The 17,993-nt window shown below is 39.1% G+C and overlaps 1 protein-coding gene across 5 annotated transcripts in view; it reads left to right on the top strand.

The window, feature by feature from the left end:
- Nucleotides 1-218: 218 nt before the first annotated feature.
- RBMS2 (RNA binding motif single stranded interacting protein 2) overlaps nt 219-17,993 on the top strand; it is a 47,382-nt gene continuing 29,607 nt past the window's right edge. For 2 of the 5 annotated variants that reach the window (XM_036018789.1, XM_028532806.2), the window contains exon 1: nt 1,610-1,762. In XM_036018789.1, the coding sequence (XP_035874682.1) occupies nt 1,697-1,762 (66 nt within the window). In that variant the 5' untranslated portion in view covers nt 1,610-1,696. Of the gene's footprint in view, nt 544-661; nt 730-1,607; nt 1,763-17,993 lie in introns of those variants that run through there. The other 3 variants (XM_036018788.1, XM_036018791.1, XM_036018790.1) reach the window with 3 other exon arrangements.

Genomic DNA, 17,993 nt, shown 5'->3' with positions numbered 1-17,993 from the left:
TCCGAGGGTAGAAAAGGGACTTGAAAAAAACATCGTGTCCCTGAGAGATGACTATATTAACTTATTTACTGCATTGGCCGCTGTGCTTCCAATCTCTGCTGCAATTCCCACAGTGAGGCTGTTCCCACCCTTCCTGTGTCCCCTGAGCCTGAGCTGAGCAGGCACTTCCTGTCCCGTTGGAAACGAGAGTTAGAGACTGGGGGTGTGGTGTGTGTGTATTTACTCTGCACAACGTTAGTGCTGTCTGTCCTGTGATCATAGCAGAAAGTGACAAGACAGCTAGAGCAGAGATCGGGACTTCATGGGAGGGAGGGTCTGAGTGTGCTGGTTGCTGTGGCAAAGCGGAGAGGGTTAACTGATGTCTAAACACAGTATGTATGATGGCAGCAGGTGGGCGTAAGCGCTCTGAAGGCTTTCATTCTGCATCCCAGTCCCACTTGGACTGGTAGGAGTTACTGGGTATCATTCTTAAATTTCTGGTTTCTTACAAGTTTCTTCCCTCGTTAAGATTTCTTCTGCAGGACACTCCTTTGAACCTTAGAGGTGAGCGTTGCAACTGTGTGAGTTTTTTCACTCTAAGTTGATGTTCTTCTTTTCTAAGAATGTCGTATTTTTAGTCTTTATGAAACATGCTTTTTAAATAGTTGTTTTTTTCCTACAGCTCAGAGACAACTGGAAGCAAACGTCTTCACTCTGCGAACTTCAGTTTGGGCATAAATTCCAGGTTGGGTGAGTAACTCCAGTTGTTTCAGCTTCATGGACCTTGAAGATTGGGGAATAGTGGGATGGAGAGTCTAATAAGACAGCCAAAGAAACCACTAGGCAATTACATCCCAGGAAAGCCAGGGGAAAAAGAAACCAGTAGGTACCTTGTTTTCTGACATAGTCCAGTTTGATAATTCCTTCTGACATTTGGAGTCCTACCTGGAAGAACCTGAGAAGCAGCGAGAGGCATCGGCCCATTGGCATGACCCAGAGGATTAGAACTGTCCAAGGACCTGAAACTCATCATTGCTCACATTCTCTGTGCTTTGGTGAGCTCTCCTGTTTGTTTTTGGTTCATAGGCTGAGATCACTGTGCATAGAAATTGTGCGTGGGGTGGGGTTGGGGGAGTCCTGAGCTCATCTTGAGTATTCTTAGGATGGTTTTCTTCCCATCTTTTCCAAAGCAGTGTGTCCCAGAGGCCCCTTTAAAATCAAGCTTGAAATCTTCTTATGGCTGACATTTAAGGGAAAAGCATTCTCATTGTCTTTTCATGAGAATCAGAACTTGTTCACAGAGGAAAGGGGCTGGAATGGAAAGGGGTAGACCTAAGAACTTTTCCTTTGTTTTAAGTACTAAGCTTGTGAAAAATTAAAAAATAACATCTTGGGCATTAGGACCCAGTGGTAGTGCCTCATTCAGACTCTGGGTTAACTTCTCTCAGTGACGTCAACGAGCGGCCCTAGCTCATTCTTTACCCACCCCCCCCCCTCATTTCTTTCCCTCTTGCTCCTTTTCTCCCCCTTCTCCTCCCCCTCTCTTCACCCTCTCCCTCCCTCCCTCCCCCTCCTTCCTTCCCTCCCTCTCTCTGTATCCCTCTCCCCCTCTCCCTCTCTCTCCCTCTCCCTCTCCCTCACTCTCTCTCCCTCTCTCTCTTCCCCCTCCCTGTCCCTCTCCCTCTCCTCTCTCAGCTCCCTAATATTAAAGAGAAAAATGTTGCTATCGGTGACTTCCAGACCTGGGATTTCGACTTTTGGCTATAACAAGAACAACAAAAAGGTAGGGAAAAGTGTTTTTTTGGAATTCAGCTACTTCCTTTTCTGGGAATCGGGGAGTGCTCTTGGCTTTAACATTCTCCCGAAGACAGGAAAAGGATTCCTTTCTCATCTCAGCACCTCTCCCTTTTCCACTTTCTGGAATCTTTGCTCACCTGGTTCTGAAGTTCCAGGAACTGTACAGTTTTCCACGCTGGAGAAGGCAGGGGAACTAAAAACAAATCAAGCTTGCAAGTTTGTATCTTTGAGAAATGAAGTTAGTCCGACTTCCTGCTGATACAGCCCGTCTCCACAGGGATAACATGTCATCTCAGACCCCAGCCCCCAGCCTGTCCCCTTCAACGTTATTTTATCTTTTTGAATAAGTGTTTCCATTCTTCCCTCCCCACCTTTCTTCCTACCCATTCTGCCAGCATTATCAGGCAGCAGAAATACCCAGTGAAGTCACAACGGCTTCCTCTAGAAGAGTATTATACTGGGTATACTCTTCTAGACCAGATAGAGACCCTACCCAACCCACGCCGAGGGAAAGGAGCCTGAAGAGAAGACGTACTTTAGGATTAAGGCAGAAAGGTCTGTGATTCTTTGGGTTTTGCTGCTGCGCTGGTACTTTGAGATCTGTAGATAGCCAGGCTCAGCCCGCATCCTTGGAGTCTTTAGGATTAACCTGAGGCTGCCCAAGAGTTGTGCTGTGCTTGGGCACGTGAGCAGTCTGGAGAGAGGAGGACATCATGCCCACATTTCCCAGGGACTGTCCTTGGCAGTTTCAGGTATCTCAGGACACACAGTGCTGGATTAGGAGGGACTTCGTGTTGTAACAGAAAGACCGCATACCCTCTCCTGGTGTTGTCGCTGTTCTTTGAATAAAAAAGATACCCTAGGCATTTAGGCATCTTTTGATCACCTGAGGAAGTGGTGGAGGGTAGGAAAGAATTCCTGCTGCTTTCTCATATAACTAGAGAGACTATTACAGGTTGATTGATTGATTAATTTTAGAGAGAAGGAGGGGGAGACAGAGACAGACATGAAAATTTGTTGTTCCACTTATTTACATTAATTGGTTGATTCTTCTATGTGTCTCACCGGGATCAAACTGCAAGCTTGATGTATCTGGATGCAGCTGTAACCAAATGAGCTACCTGGCCAGGGCTACTACAGGTAGATAGGAGAGAGGGAGAGAGGGAGAGAGGAAGAGAGGGAGAGAGGGAGAGAGAGAGAGAGGGAGAGAGAGAGAGAGAGAGAGGTATCAAGGCAGTGGGTAATAGACCCAAAACACTTAGTGTTGGTTTGTGGGTATTAGTTTGTATGGTACTCTTTCTGTTTGTGTCCTTAAAAAAATATGGGTACATTATTGGTTTTCTATAATATATACACATGCATATATGGATTTATGATTTCGATAGAGGGATATTTCATCTGTCCTTATTCTTTTCAAATTTCATATAGTACTATATGAAAGTTTCTTTCCTATTTTTTTCCCTCCAAGTCTCTCCAGTTACTCAGACCCATTAAAATAAAGTAAAATGAGTTACAAGAATTAGTTTTTTTCCTATCAGGGGTTTCACGTATTTGATGCTATCTAAAATCTTTTCTCAGTTTTCTACTCCCTTCCCCTCTTACAGTGTAAAAAAGCAGTTAACCATTTTCTAAATCTAGGATAGTACAGGGGCCAAAGAGGTACACTTATGGATTTGGATTTAAATCTTATATCTCTTCTTGATAACTTGTAAGGTTTGAGAAACAATTCCGGAAACATTGGTGGGGGAATGCGTGCTCACATATTCACTAAAGTATTTGTCAAGAATTCTTTGTGTTCTTATAGGTCAATATGATCACATGACTTTGTGGCTGTATATCTGACTCCTCGTGTGTGTACGTAGGCTCTTGAACATTAGATCTATTTAAACTAAAGCATTACTACATTGCTCTTTGCTTTTGTGTTGAAATATAGGGCTCAATGCGTTCATTTCTCTTTTGAGGAGAGTGTTTTGGGTGGAGTTGCTCATGTAATTTGTGCATACTTATTCCCAAGATTTTATTTTTAAAGTAACTTTTATTAGTTTTTTGTTATTTATTTTTAAAATATTTTATTTTTACTTATTTTTAAAGAGAGGGGTGGGGAGGGAGAAAGAGAGGGAGAGAAACATCAATCCATTGGCTCTCATTCACCCCCAACTGGGGACCCACAACCCAGGCCCAAAATCCAGGCATGTGCCCTGGCTGGGAATCCAACCTGTGACCTCTTGCTTTGCAGGCTGATGCTCAACCCACTGAGAACACCAGTCAGGGTTAGTTTTTACCTGTAGTAAATATAAGACATGCCCATTAAAAACAAACAAACAAACAAAAACCCCAAAACTTAAGCATAAAGAGGTATATAAAATTAAAAATCAGGTTTTCCCTTTATGTCCTGAAGTTTATTACCCAAATCTCACCCCTCAAGGACAGTAACTCGCAGCAGTTTGGTACAGGTGTCCCGCCACACTTCTTCTGTGACAAGGTAAAGTCATAATCTGGATATTGGATTATTTACCATTTCTATTAAGAACTCAGTTTCTCAAGTAGAACAAGTCTGCAATAAAGTTTTTGGACCTGTTGAAACATTAAAAAAACTGAAAGAACAATCAAACTCTAAACTTCTGAAAAACTTCAGATAAATATCTGCTTTAAATAAAAACACACAGAGACCAATGGACCAGAATTGAGAGCCCAGAAAGAAACCCACACATACATGGGCAACTAATTTATGATAAAGGAGCCAAGAATAGACAATGGAGAAAGGAAAAATCTCTTCAATAAATGGTGCAGGGAAAACTGGACAGCCATGTGCAAAAGAAACTAGATACTGTCTTACAACATACACACAGATTAGCTCAGAACGGATAAAGACTTGAATGTAAGACCTGAAACAATAAAATACATAGAAGACAACATAGGTACTAAACTTCTGGACATTGGTTGCCAGTGGTGTTTTGGAATTTGACTCCAAAGACAAAGGAAACAAGCAAAAATAAGTGAGCAGGACTCCATCAAACTAAAAAGCTTCTGCACAGCAAAGGAAACCATCAAACCGAAAAGGCAATCAACCAAAAGGGCGAAGATATTCGCAGATGATACTTCCAATAAGAGGTTAATACCAAAACATAGAAAAGAATTCATACAACTCAACAACAATAAAAAACAAATAATCGGAATAAAAAACAGGCAAAGGATCTGAATAGATACTTTTCAAAGGAAGGCATATGAAAAGATCTTTAACACCACTAATTATTAGGGAAATGCAAATCAAAACAACAAATATATGATGCCTAATAAAGGCAGGTTCTTTCACAGGATGTAATGCCAAATACCCTCTCCTTTCTCTGGAATTAAAATAATCACAGAAGGGGGAAAATGGGGATTTTGACCAGAGATTCTACAAAATAATGTAGTACATTTAAAAAAAATATCTGCTTTGATGTCCCTCAAGTACCCTTGGTTCATTAAAAATAAAGAAGACTGCAGTAAAAAGGTCCGTGTTCTAGGGTCTCAACACTTGCTTCACCATTGGACGGCGCTGCCTCAGTGGAGAGATTTGAATGTAGGTGAGAGCGAAAGAGGAAATGTTTGGGACTGAAGGAATTTCAGACGTGTGTAGGGCCTGGCCACGCCTTCCCTGACGTCATCTTCCTGGCATGTGTTATTATGGTTTAACTCCTCGGAGCATCAACAACCATTTCCTTTGGGGAAAAAAGAAAAGGGACTGGGATAATTTGGAATAATTTGGCCCTCCCCAATCTATTTTATGTAAATTTCTGGTTTTTTCTTGACCTTATGCTGGAAACCTGTGATGGGCGGGCGGCAACGAGGAGAGTAAGACTGACTCAGAGGCTTTGCCAAATCTTTCCTCATTTAGAAGCTTGAGTTACCTTAACGTTTCAGAAGTATTTACTCAAGAGAGAAGAAAGTGAGAAGCAATACTGTAATTATTTATAGTTCTAACAGGGAGAATTTTTTTGGTGTTTGTTACATTTTCATCTAGTTCCCATCAAATTAAATTTAGTAGAACTGTGGACTAAAATCTTCCAGTTTTAACATCCCTTGACTTGGCCAGCTGTTAGCTCTGTTATCAGTAATAAAATGAACTGAGTGGATTAAAGTTTAGTGGCAATGGCTTTCCATTGATCCTTTCTTGTCTTTTTTAGCACTACTACAGTAATTTATGCTCACATGACAGATTATCTTCATTTTGATAATAAACATACAGCATGATCTCCTTGCCTCCTGTTTCTCTGCCCCTGCCTCTTGCCTCCAGGTTATTTTGTACCTGCTGCCAGAACAATCTACCAACATTCCAGTAGTTTAGTGTTGAGCATTTCTTGTATAAAAGCTTTTTAAAGAAGATTTTTATTTATTTTTTGGAGAGGGGAAGGGAGGGAGAAAAAGAGAGAGAGAAACATCAATGTGTGGTTGCCTCTTATGCACCCCTACTGGGGCCTGCCCCACAACCGAGGCATGTGCCCTGACTGGGAATCAAACTGGTAATCCTCTGATTCTCAGGCCTGCACTCAATCCACTGTGCCACACCAGCCAGGGATCTTGTATAAAAACTTTTAATGGCTGTATATTACCTGCTAAATAAAGTTCAAATCCCTAGCCCAGTACCCATTATTTATCCAGCTTTTCCTTATCTTCTCCACCTTGCCCTGTCAACTACAAAAACTAGTATCAACTATGGGTTTCTTAACCAGAAAATATTAATTTAGGAAAAGAAAGGATTGCAACCCACTACAGACGTGGCAGGATGGAGAGGTACTTATAGAGGTGAAAAAGAGAAGTTAAGGGGATGGGCAATTACAACCAAAGAGCTTCATCTAAGCATAGAGTTCTTCTTGTAGGGTTCTCTGGATGCCCCAGAATTCAAGAACTACTCTCATAACTCCAACTTCTTCCACAGAAACCTCCCGACCAATCACATTCACTAAAGCCTCAGTCATAGTCTTTCCCCCTCCCCCACAATTCCATTACTTTCACTCTGCTTTAGCCAGTTGCGTTACCTGTAGTTCTCTGGATGCACCCTTTGATTGTTGGTTTACATTTCTTATTCCATGAGAAAATATGCTGTGAAACAGAAAAATACAGACAAGAATCAGGACAGGGAAAATAAAGATTAGAATAAGAGGTCAGTTGGAATTAAATGCAAATCATAGTCTTATCCTGAAAGATGAAGACTGAAGAATAGTCATTGACTTTGTCAGTGTAGAGGTGGTTGGTGACTTTGACAAACAATTTCAGAGTCGGGGGCAAAAACAAGGCTTGAATGGATTGATGAATGAAACAGATAAGGGGGTATACATGGTGTGTATAGACCAGTCTTTTAAGAAGTTTGATTAAGATGGAGAGCAGAACCTAATTAAAAAGATAGGCTAAAGATCCAAATAGATACTTCTTCAAAGAAGATCTATAAATAGCCATGAAAAAATGCTCAGCATCATTGACCATTGAAGAAATAAGTGCAAATCAAAACCACAATGAGATAGTCACTCCACACCCACTAGGATGGATGTAATAAAGAGAGGTAATAATGTAAAATAATTGGACCCTTCACACGTTGCTGATGGGAATGTAAAATGGTGTGGCTTCTTTGGAAAACAGCTTGGCATTTCTTTAAAAGATTAAACACGCTCCTAGGTATATACCTAAGAGAAATTAAAATAATGTGTTCACTCAAAAACCTGTACACCGCTTTTCATAGCAGCATTGTTTATAATAGCCCAAAAGTGAAGACAACCCAAATATTCCTCAACCAGTGAATGGATAAATAAAATATTGCATATACCCATACAATGGAATTTGAAGTTTATTCAACAATAAAAAGGAATAGAGTACAGATACAGGCTGCAAAATGGACAAACCTTGAAAACATGCCAGTGAAAGAAGCCACTCACAAAAACCCTCACACATTTTATACTCCCGTTTGTGTGAAACGTCCAGAAGAGGCAAATCCCCAGAGGCAGAAAGCAGGTTAGTGGCTGCCAGGTCTTTGTGGAGGGGGTGGTTGGGGGAAGTGGGGAATGGCCAGTAACGGGTGTTGGGCTTCTTTTTAGGATAATGAAATGTTCTGAAACTGATTGTGGTAATGGTTACACAACTTCGTGATGTACATACCATTTAATTTATAGTTTAAATGGGTTAATGACATGGTATACAAATTATATATCAATACGATTATTTTTAAAAAGATGGGGAGTAGAGAAGTGAGGTAAAGGCTGGCAAAGGATGGGGATGGTGTTAAGAGAACTTTCTTAAAGATGGGAGATCTGGGAGCCAACATGTAAAGAGAAGCATGAAGAGTTACACTTATTTTCCAAATATATATGTTTATATTCCTATCCTTCCCACTCCCTGATCCTTTGGTCATTGTGCCTTAAGTATTCAGCTTCTGATCCTTTTGTTCCTTCCTTTTGGTTTGGCTTTTCTGTTCATTTGCTCACTCTACCCACATTCCTGAAGCACCACCAGCAAGGTAGGCCCTGGGGCCAGGCATGACTGTGGCCCTGTAAGAGCTCAAAGTCAAAATTGTCTTTCAAAACCCTACATATCTCTTTAAGGTCAGCTGAAATGTTACCTTTTCTGTAAAGCTTCTCCAGAATCTCCTCCTCCCAGCCCTGTTTTCCTGAGCCTCCATAATATTTTGTGCTTCATATAAGGTATTTATATAATTCTGTATTGTATGGGAGTCATTCAGGTGATTGTTTTATCTTCATTACTGGAAGATAAACTCAGTAAAGGTTATTCAGTGTATCATCCTCCAAAACACCTGGTACAACATCTTCAGTCTATCTAGTAGTTACTTTAAAAATGCAGAATCTGGCATAAATAACACCCCTTTTTATTACAAAACTATAAGCATGTAATTCTGTAACATAACAGTATCACACTGAAGCACACCATATGACATTTTAGGTGAAATGTTCAAATTACAACTATACATTATTACACCCACATTATTACCCTACCAACCACACATTCAAGCAGGGGTTACTTCTGCTGGACCTGTATATCCTAATAAATGTAATTCAGCCCATGTGAGGCATTACATTAAGGTTAAGCAAAGGAAGGCAGTGCAAATTGTGAAATATGGAGTTAGATAGAGCTGAGTTGAAATGTGACTTCTGGCCCTGGCCAGTGTGGCTCTGCTGGAGCGCCCTACCGTGAACCGAAAGGTCGTGGGTTTGATCACTGGTTATAGCACACGCCTGGGTTTCAAGTTCAGTTTGATTGGGGCGTGTGCAAGGGCGTGTTTGAGGGGCAACAGATCAATGTTTCTCTCTCTCTTTCTCTTTCCCTTCCTTCCCCTCTTCCTAAAAAAAAAAAGTGGCTTTTGTCACTTACTAGGTGTGTGACCTCAATTTCTAGTTTCTTAGACTCTCTGACCTTTAATTCTTCATCTTAAAGTACTGATATACTTTATTGGGTATTTTGAAGATCAGTAATATTTATACTTATAATCATGTATCAACATGTAAGTAGACTTATTTCTTTTATCAAAAAAACCCAACACCTTTTTTCTTGATGCCACTTCTTCCTGCTGTGGCCTCATTTCTCTTCTTCCCTTTACAGTAAAATATTTGAGAGAGTTGTTTATTCAAGACTATATATTGGCTGTCTCCGATTTATTTTCTTTCATTTTTTATTTTATTATATTTACTGTATTATTTGATAATATGAAGATTACATGTACCGTATTTTGCTGTGTTTTTGTGTGCATTAAACACAGGATTATTATACCCATGTATAATGCACAGCCTTATTTTCTCCTCAAAAATTTGGACAAAAAAGGGTGCACTGTACATGGCAAAATACAATAACTATAAAGCATAATAACAAGAGGAAGACCTGTAAATCCACCTTCCAAATCAAGGACTGGAATCATTGCCTATAAACTGTGTATAGTTATGGGTTCCTCCGCTTCTCATCTCCCACTCCTCTAGAGGTAACCACTCTGCTACATTTTATATTTGTCATTGTATTGCTTTTTGAAAAATCCTCACCTGAGGATATGTTGATTGATTTTAGAGAGAGAGTAAGCAGGAGAGAGAGAGAAAGAGAGAGAGACAGAGAGAGAGAGAGAGACAGAGAAACATCAATCGTACTGGCGTACATCAATCGCCTCCAGTACTGGTTCCAACCAGGGATCGAACATGCAACCTAAGTATGTGCTTTGACCGAGAATTAAACCTGCAACCTTTTGGTGTCTGGACAGTGCTCCAACCAACTGAGCCACCTGGCCAGAGCTGTCATTCTATTGCTTTTAAAAAGAGTTTAAAAGCATGCTTAATTTGCTTGTTTCCATTGTTCTAATACTACAGAACTATACTTACTATAATTAATATTATCAGATGAGAAATTTTACAGATTAAAAAATGAGGTATAGAGAGAGAATAGTCACATTGCTAGTGAATGGTCTAGCTGGGATTTGAACCCAGATAGTCCAGCTCCTAATCTACCCTCTCAACCACTACCATATTGCCTTATGTGATACATAGTCTTCTGTTTTTTTTCTTTTTACTCAATATTATATTTTCATGATTCATTTATGCTGTATATAGCTGTGGTTTATTCATTTTTCAATGCCATATAATATTTTATTTTGTGAATATACCGTAATTTATCCATTCTCCTACCAATGAGCTTTTGAATTGTTTCCAGGTTTGTTTGTTTTTGCTATTTCTAACATTGCCACTCTAAACATTTTCATATATGTGGTAAATTTGTGTAAGAATTTCTCTTGGGTTTATATCTAGGAATGGGATTGCTGAGTTGTTGGTTTTTTTAAGATTTTATTTATTTATTTTTAGAGAGGGAAGGGAGGGAGAGGAACATCATGTGCATTGCTCGGGGTCATGGCCTGCAACCCAGGCATGTACCCTGGTTGGGAATTGAAGGATTGCTGAGTTTTAAGGTATGTGAATACTCATTCACCTTTAAGAGAGAATGCTAAATTGCTTTCTAAGTGTGCCAAACTTGTTTCCATCAATAGTATATAAATTTTGAGGTAGATTCACATCTTCTACTTGTTGATAATGTCAGACCTCTCTCATTCTCTCTTAAATCCAATCTAATTGGGCTTTTACCCCATCCCTCCACCAAAACTGCTCGTATGAAGGTCTGCAGTTGTTTTCTTATTTATTTATTTGTTTATTTGTTTCTAGAGAGAGGGGAAGGGAGGGAGAAAGAGAAGGAGAGAAACAGCAATGTGTGGTTGCCTCTCACACACCCCCTACTGGGTACCTGGCCCACAACCCAGGCATGTGCCCTGACTGGGGACCGAACCGGCGATCCTTTGGTTCTCAGGCTGGCACTCAATCCACAGAGCCACACCAGCCAGGGCGACTTCTGTATTCTTTAATAGTCATTATTAACCCTCATCTTACATAACTATTGTCAACATTTGACACAATTGACCACGTGCCTTGATTGGGTTTACAGAACACCACACTCTCCTGTTACTCTGGTATCTATGGTCTCTCTTCTTCAGGCTCCTTCCTTCCTAATTTTCCTGATCTCTAAATCTTGTAGACTCACATCTCTAAATCTGTAGAATCTTGTAGTCCTTGAGTTTTTCTGCCTACACTCCTCCATAATTTTATTGTCTCATGCCTTTAAATATCACGCGTATGATGACAACTTTCAAATTATATTTCCAATCTGGCCTACCCTCCTGCTTTCCAGACTTGTGTTCAATATCACACTTGACATCTCCATTTAGATATTTATTAGACATTTCAAATTTAACATGTTTAAAAACAAATCTCCTGCCTGCTTTCTGCCTCCCAGTCCTGCCAAAACTGTCCCTCACACTATCTTTTTCATTTCTGTAAAGTACCCTTTCATTCTTCCAGGTACTCAGGTCAAAACCTTGACTTATCCTTGACTCTTCTCTTTCTTTTACAGACTCATATCAAATAGCGTAATACTTGCACGTACTTTATTGGTACATAGTTAATGATCATTAAGGTTACCAATTACGACTAAAATCACCCATGGAAGAAATGATTTCCTTCTTTTTATTTCTATTTGCATATGAACAACTTACAGTTTCTCTCATCTTAAAAACAATATATATGAGCCCTGGCTGGTGTAGCTCACAGGATTAAGTGCTGGCCTGCAAACCAAAGGGTTGTCAGATCGATTCCCAGTCAGGGCGCATGCCTGGGTTGTGGGCCAGGTCCCCAGTGGGGGACATGTGAGAGGCAATCGATTGATGTATCTTTCATACATTGATGTTTCTTTCCCTATCTTTCTCCCCTCCTTCCCCTCACTCTAAAAGTAAATAAAGTCTTTAACAAATTTAAAAAATATACAAATGGAAAAAAGCTGTTTTAATTCCAGGTTTCTTTCATAACCAAACTTCTTTTTTAAAAAAAATATTTTATCCATTTACTTTTTAGAGAGGGGGAGGGGAGAGGAGAAAGAGAGGGAGAGAAACATTAGTATACAAGAGATACATCCATCAGTTGCCTCCCACACACCCTTACCTGAGGACCTGGCCTGGCAACCCAGGCATGCAACACCGAAGCAGCAACTTTCAGGTTTGCAGGCCGGCACTCAGTCCACTGAGCCACACCAGCCAGGGCCATAACCAAACTTCCTGAAAGAGTAGTTCCTGTAGAGTCTCTTAGTACTATATTTGTTTTTTAATTGTGGTAAAATATACATTACATAAAATTTACCATTTTTAAACTTTTTTATTGAATTTATTGGGGTGACATTGGTTGATAAAATTATATAGGTTTCAGGTATATATTGTTTTGTGTGTTCATTGCCCCAAGTCAAGTCTCCTTCCATCACCATTTATCCCCCCATACCCTCTTCTACCTTCCCTTACCCTCCTTTCCTTCTGGTAATCACCATACTGTTGTCTGTGTTGATGAGTTTCCTTGTTTTGAAATTTTTAAAAAAGATTGTGTTTATTTATTTATTTTTGAATTTTATTTATTTGTTCTTAGAGAGAGGAGAAACGAGGGAGAAAGAGAGAGAGAAACATCAACGTGTGGTTGCCTCTCATGTACCCCCTACTGGGGACCTGGCCTGCATCCCAGACATGTGCCCTGACTAGGAATTGAACCAGCAATCCTTTGGTTCACAGGCCAGTACTCAATCCACTGAGCAACACCAGCCAGGGCTATTTATTTATGTTTAAAGAAAGGAAGGGAGGGAGAAAGAGGGGGAGAGGAACATCGATGTTGGAGAGATACGTCCTTTGGTTGCCTCTTGCATGCCTCAACCTGGGACCTGGCCTGCAACCCAGGCATGGGCCTTGACTGGGAATTGAACCAGAGACCTTTCAGTTCACAGGCCAGCACTCAGTCTATTGAGCCACAGCAGCCAGTGCTGTTTGGAAATTTTTTAATGTTTTATTGTTTATGCTATTACAGTTGTTCTACTTTCCTCCCTTTGCTCCCTCCACCCAGCCTGCTCTCCACTTCCATAGTCAGTCTTTTTTCTTAATCCCTTCACGTTTTTCACTCAGACCTGCACCCCCCCTACTCTGAGAGCTGTCAGTCTGTTCTCTATCTATGTATGAATTTGTTTCTATTTTGTTTGCTAGTTTGTTTTGTTCATTAGATTCCACATACAGGTGAAATCATATGGTACTTATCTTTCTCTGACTGGCCTATTTCACTTAGCATAATGCTCATTTTTATCCTATTAAGTGTATAGTAAAATAGTGTTAAGTACATTTACTTACATTGTTTTGCACCCAATCTCCATAACTCTTTGTCTCCCAAAGCTGAAAGTCTACATACATTATGAAACACCTGTCCATTCTCCCTTCTCCCCAGCCTCTGGCAACCAGTGTTCTACTTTCTGTCTCTAAATTCTCTGAGTACCTTATATAAATAAAATCATACAGTGTTTGTCTTTTTGTGATGGGCTTATTTCATTTAGTATAATGTTTTGAAGGTTCATCCATGTTGGTACCTGTCATAATTTCCTTGCTTTTTAAGGCTGAGTAATATTTTGTTGTATGCATATATGCACCACATTTTGTCGATCCATTCATCTGTGAGGGGCACTTGGGCTGTTTCTGGCTTTTGGCCATAGTGAACAATGTTGCTGTGAACCTGGGTATACAAATACTCCTGAAACTCTGCTTTCGATTCCCTTGGGCATATTCCCAGAGGTAGACTTGCTAGATCATATGGTAATTCTATTTTTAATTTTTTTGAGGAATCACTACATTTTTTCCATAGCAGCAGTACCATTTTACATTCCATCAACAGTACACAAAGGGTCTTATGATTTCTCCACATCCTTGCCAACACTTATTTTCAGTTTTTTTGATAGTAGCTATTTGGTTTTTAAATATTTATTTTATTTTTAGAAAAGGGGAAAGGAGGGGGAAAGAAAGAGGGAGAAAAAGAGGAAGAGAAACATCAATGTGTGGTTGCCTCTCGTGCACCCCCTACTGGGGACCTGGCCCACAACTCAGGCATGTGCCCTGACTGGGAATCAAACTGGTTACCCCCTGGTTCTCAGGCTGGCACTCAATCCACTGAGCCACACCAGCCAGAGCTGATAGTAGCTATTCTAATGGATGTGAGATGGTATCTCATTGTGGTTTTGATTTGCATTTCTCTAATGATTAGTGATGTTGAGCATCTTTTTGTGTACTTGTCCATTTGTGTATCTTATTTGGAGAAATGTCTGTTTAAATCCTCTGCCCAATTTTTAATGGATTGTTTGGTTTTTGCTGTTAAGTTACAGTTCTCTATATATTTTGAATATATAAATATATAAATGAATGTTAACTCCTTAGCTGATATGTGATTTGCAGATTTTTTTTTTCATTCTGTAGGCTGCCTTTTTACTCTTGCTTGTGTCCTTTGAAGTACAATAGTTTTTTTTTAAACTGGCTTTTAAATTTTTTCAATAGTTTTAAATTTTGATTGAGTTTAATTTATCTATTTTTTTCTTCTGTTGCCTACGGTTTTGGTGTCATATCTAAGAAACTGTCAAATCCACTCTCATGAAGCTTGTCCCCTGTTTTCTTCCAAGAGTTTTATAGTTTCAGTTTTTATGACTAGGTCTTTGATCCATTTTGAGTTAATTTTTGTGTACAGTGTAAAGTAAAAGTCCAACTTCATTTTTTAAAAGATTTTATTTATTTATTTTTAGAGGGAGAGGAAGGGAAGGAGAAAGAGAGAGAGAGAAACATCAACATGTGATTGCCTGTTGTGCACCCCCACTGGGGACCTGGCCTGCATCCCAGGCATGTGCCCTGACTGGGAATCGAACTAGCAGCCCTTTGTTCTGCAGGCCGGTGCTCAAGCCACACCATCCAGGGCCCAACTTCATTCTTTTGCAGGTAGATATTCAGTTTTCCCAATTCCATTTGTTGAAAAGACTCTTCTTTCTCCATGGAATGGGGAAATAAACAATTCATAAATTTTAAATTATGTGCTCTGCTGAGTAGCATGGTGAAATCTCACACCCTCTTGCTCCATCCTGCCTGGGACATTAATCACCCTTTGTCCAGCATGGCATACCCAGTCACTTAGTAGGCCTCTTGATTATGAGAGTGACTGGTTTGGTATTATAGGGCTTGTGTTCAAGTAACCTGTATTTTACTCAATAATGTCCTGAAAGTGCACAATTCATTCTCCATACTTGTTATTAGTCTGTTCAGATTTTCTGTTTTTTGTTTTTTTTTTTTCATGATTAAGACTTGGTAGGTGGTATGTTTCTAAGAATTTATTCATTTCTTTTAGATTGTCGAATCTGGTGGTATGCAATTATTCATAGCAATCTCTTGTAGTTTTGTTTGTATTTCTGTGGTAACAGTTGTAATAGCTTCTCTTTTATTTCTAATTTTGACTCCTCTTTTTTTCTTGATAAGTCTAGCTAAAGGTTTGTGAATTTTGTGCATTTGTTTTAAAAAACCAACACTTAGTTTTGTTAATCTTTTATATTGTTTTTCTATTCTCTATTTTATTTCTTTTTGTTCTGATCTTTATCTCCTTTTTTATCCATACTAACTTAGGGCTTAATTTGTTCTCTTTCTAGTTCCTTGAAGTTGTTTATTTGAGATCTTCTTTTCTCTTAATGTTGACATTTATAGCTATAAATTTCCCTCTTAAAATGGCTTTTGCCACATCCCATAAGTTTTGGTCTGTCGCATTGTCATTTTTGTTTGTTCAAGATATTTTTTAAATTTTTGACCCATAAGTTGTTCAAGAGTATGTTGTTTAATTTCCATATATTTATGAATTTTCACATTTTCCTACTGTTATTGATTCCTAGTTTGATACTATTTTTGTCAGAAAAGATACTTGGTGTACTTTCAGTATTTTTAAATTTCTTGAGACTTGTTTTGCAACCTATCATGGGCTCTGTCATAGAGGATGTTCCATGTGTACTTGAGAAAAAGGTATATTCTGTTGCTTTTGGATGGAATATTCTGTTATGTCCATTTGGTCTAAAAAAAGTTCAAGTCCAATGTTTACATACTGATTATCTGTCTGGGTGATCTATCCATTGTTGAAAGTGGGGCATTGAAATCCCTTAGTATATTATACTGTTGTCTGTTTCTCCTTTCAGATCTGTTAGTGTTTGCTTCATATATCTAGGTGCTGTGATATTGGATGCATTTTCACAATTGTCATATCCTCCTGATAAATTCACCCCTTTATCATTACATAATGACCTTCTTTGTTTCTTGTTACAGCTTTTTACTTAAAGCATATATTTTTTTCTGATACAAGCATAGCTAGCCTTGTCCTCTGTTGGTTTCCATTTGTGTGGAATGTCTTTTTCCAGCCTTCTGCTTTGTTCCTGTTTGTGTCCTTGTAACTGGAGTGAGCTTTTGTAGGCAGGATATAGTTGGGTCTTGTTTTTTCTATTTGCTACTCGTGCCTTTGATTGGAGAATTTAACCATTTACATTTAAAGTAATTATTAGTAGGTAAGGACTTATTATTGCCATTTTGTTCATTGTTTTCTGGCTGTCCGTAGTTCCTTTTTTGCTGTCTTCCTTTATAACTGATGATTTTCCATAGTATTATACAGGCATATCTTGTTTTCTTGTGTTTTGCTTTATTGTGCTTTGTAGATACTATCTTTTTTCTTTTCTTTTCTGTCTTTCTTTCTTTCTTTTTTTTTTTACAAATTGAAGGTTTGTGGCAACCCTCTATTGAGCAAATCTATTGGAACTATTTTTCCAACAGCATTTGCTCACTTTGTGTTTCTGTGTCATATTTTGGTAATTCTCACAATTACCAAATTGTGACATTTTCATTATTAGTATATTTGTTATGGTGATCCATGATCAGTGATCTTTGATGTTACTACTATAATTGCTTGGTGGTGCAACGAACTGCCACCATATAAGACTGAAAATTTAATAGATAAATTTTGTGTGCTCTGAGTGCTTCATAAACCAGCCATTCCCCTATCTCTCTCCCTTTCCTCCAGCCTCCTAATTCCCTGAGTCACAACAATATTGAAATTAGGCCAATTAATAACCCTACAGTGGCCTTAAGTGTTCAAATGAAAGGAAGAGTGGCTTATCTCTTACTCAAAATAAAAAAAAACCTAAAAATGATGAAACTTAGTGAGGAAGGCATGTCAAAAGCTGAAACAGGCTGAATGCTAGGTATTTTGCACCAGTCAGTCAAGTTGTGAATGCAGAGGAAAAGTTTTTGAAGGAAATTAAAAGTGCTACTTCAGTGAACACATGAATGATAAGAAAAGTTTGAAGCTAGCAGAGGTTGGTTCATGAGATTTAAGGAAAGAAACGATCTCCATGATTTGAAAGTGCCAGTGAAGCAGCAAGTGCTGATGTAGAAGCAGCAGCAAGTTATCCAGCAGATCTAGCTAAGATAATTAATAAAGGTGTCTACAGTAAGCAACAGATTTTCAATGTAAGCAAAACAGCCTTATTTTGGAAGAAGATGTCATCTAGGACTTTTATAACTAGAGGGAAGGCAATGCCTGGCTTCAAACTTCAAAGGACAGGCTGACTCTCTTGTTAGGGGCTTATGCAGCTGGTAGCTTTAAGCTGAAGCTCATTTTTCTCATTCCCCAAGTCCTAGGGCCCTTAAGTAGATTTAAGCTAAATCTACTTTGCCTGTGCTTAGTCAATGGAATGACAGTCTGGATGACAGCATATCTGTTTACAACATGGTCTACTGAATATTGTAAGCCCACTCTTGAAACCTATTGCCCAGAAACAAGGGTTCCCTTCTTAAT

The sequence above is a fragment of the Phyllostomus discolor genome, chromosome 2 (genome assembly GCF_004126475.2).
Source record: "Phyllostomus discolor isolate MPI-MPIP mPhyDis1 chromosome 2, mPhyDis1.pri.v3, whole genome shotgun sequence".
Classification (NCBI taxonomy): Eukaryota; Metazoa; Chordata; class Mammalia; order Chiroptera; family Phyllostomidae; genus Phyllostomus; species Phyllostomus discolor.
This window is presented reverse-complemented; position numbering and strand designations above follow the sequence as displayed.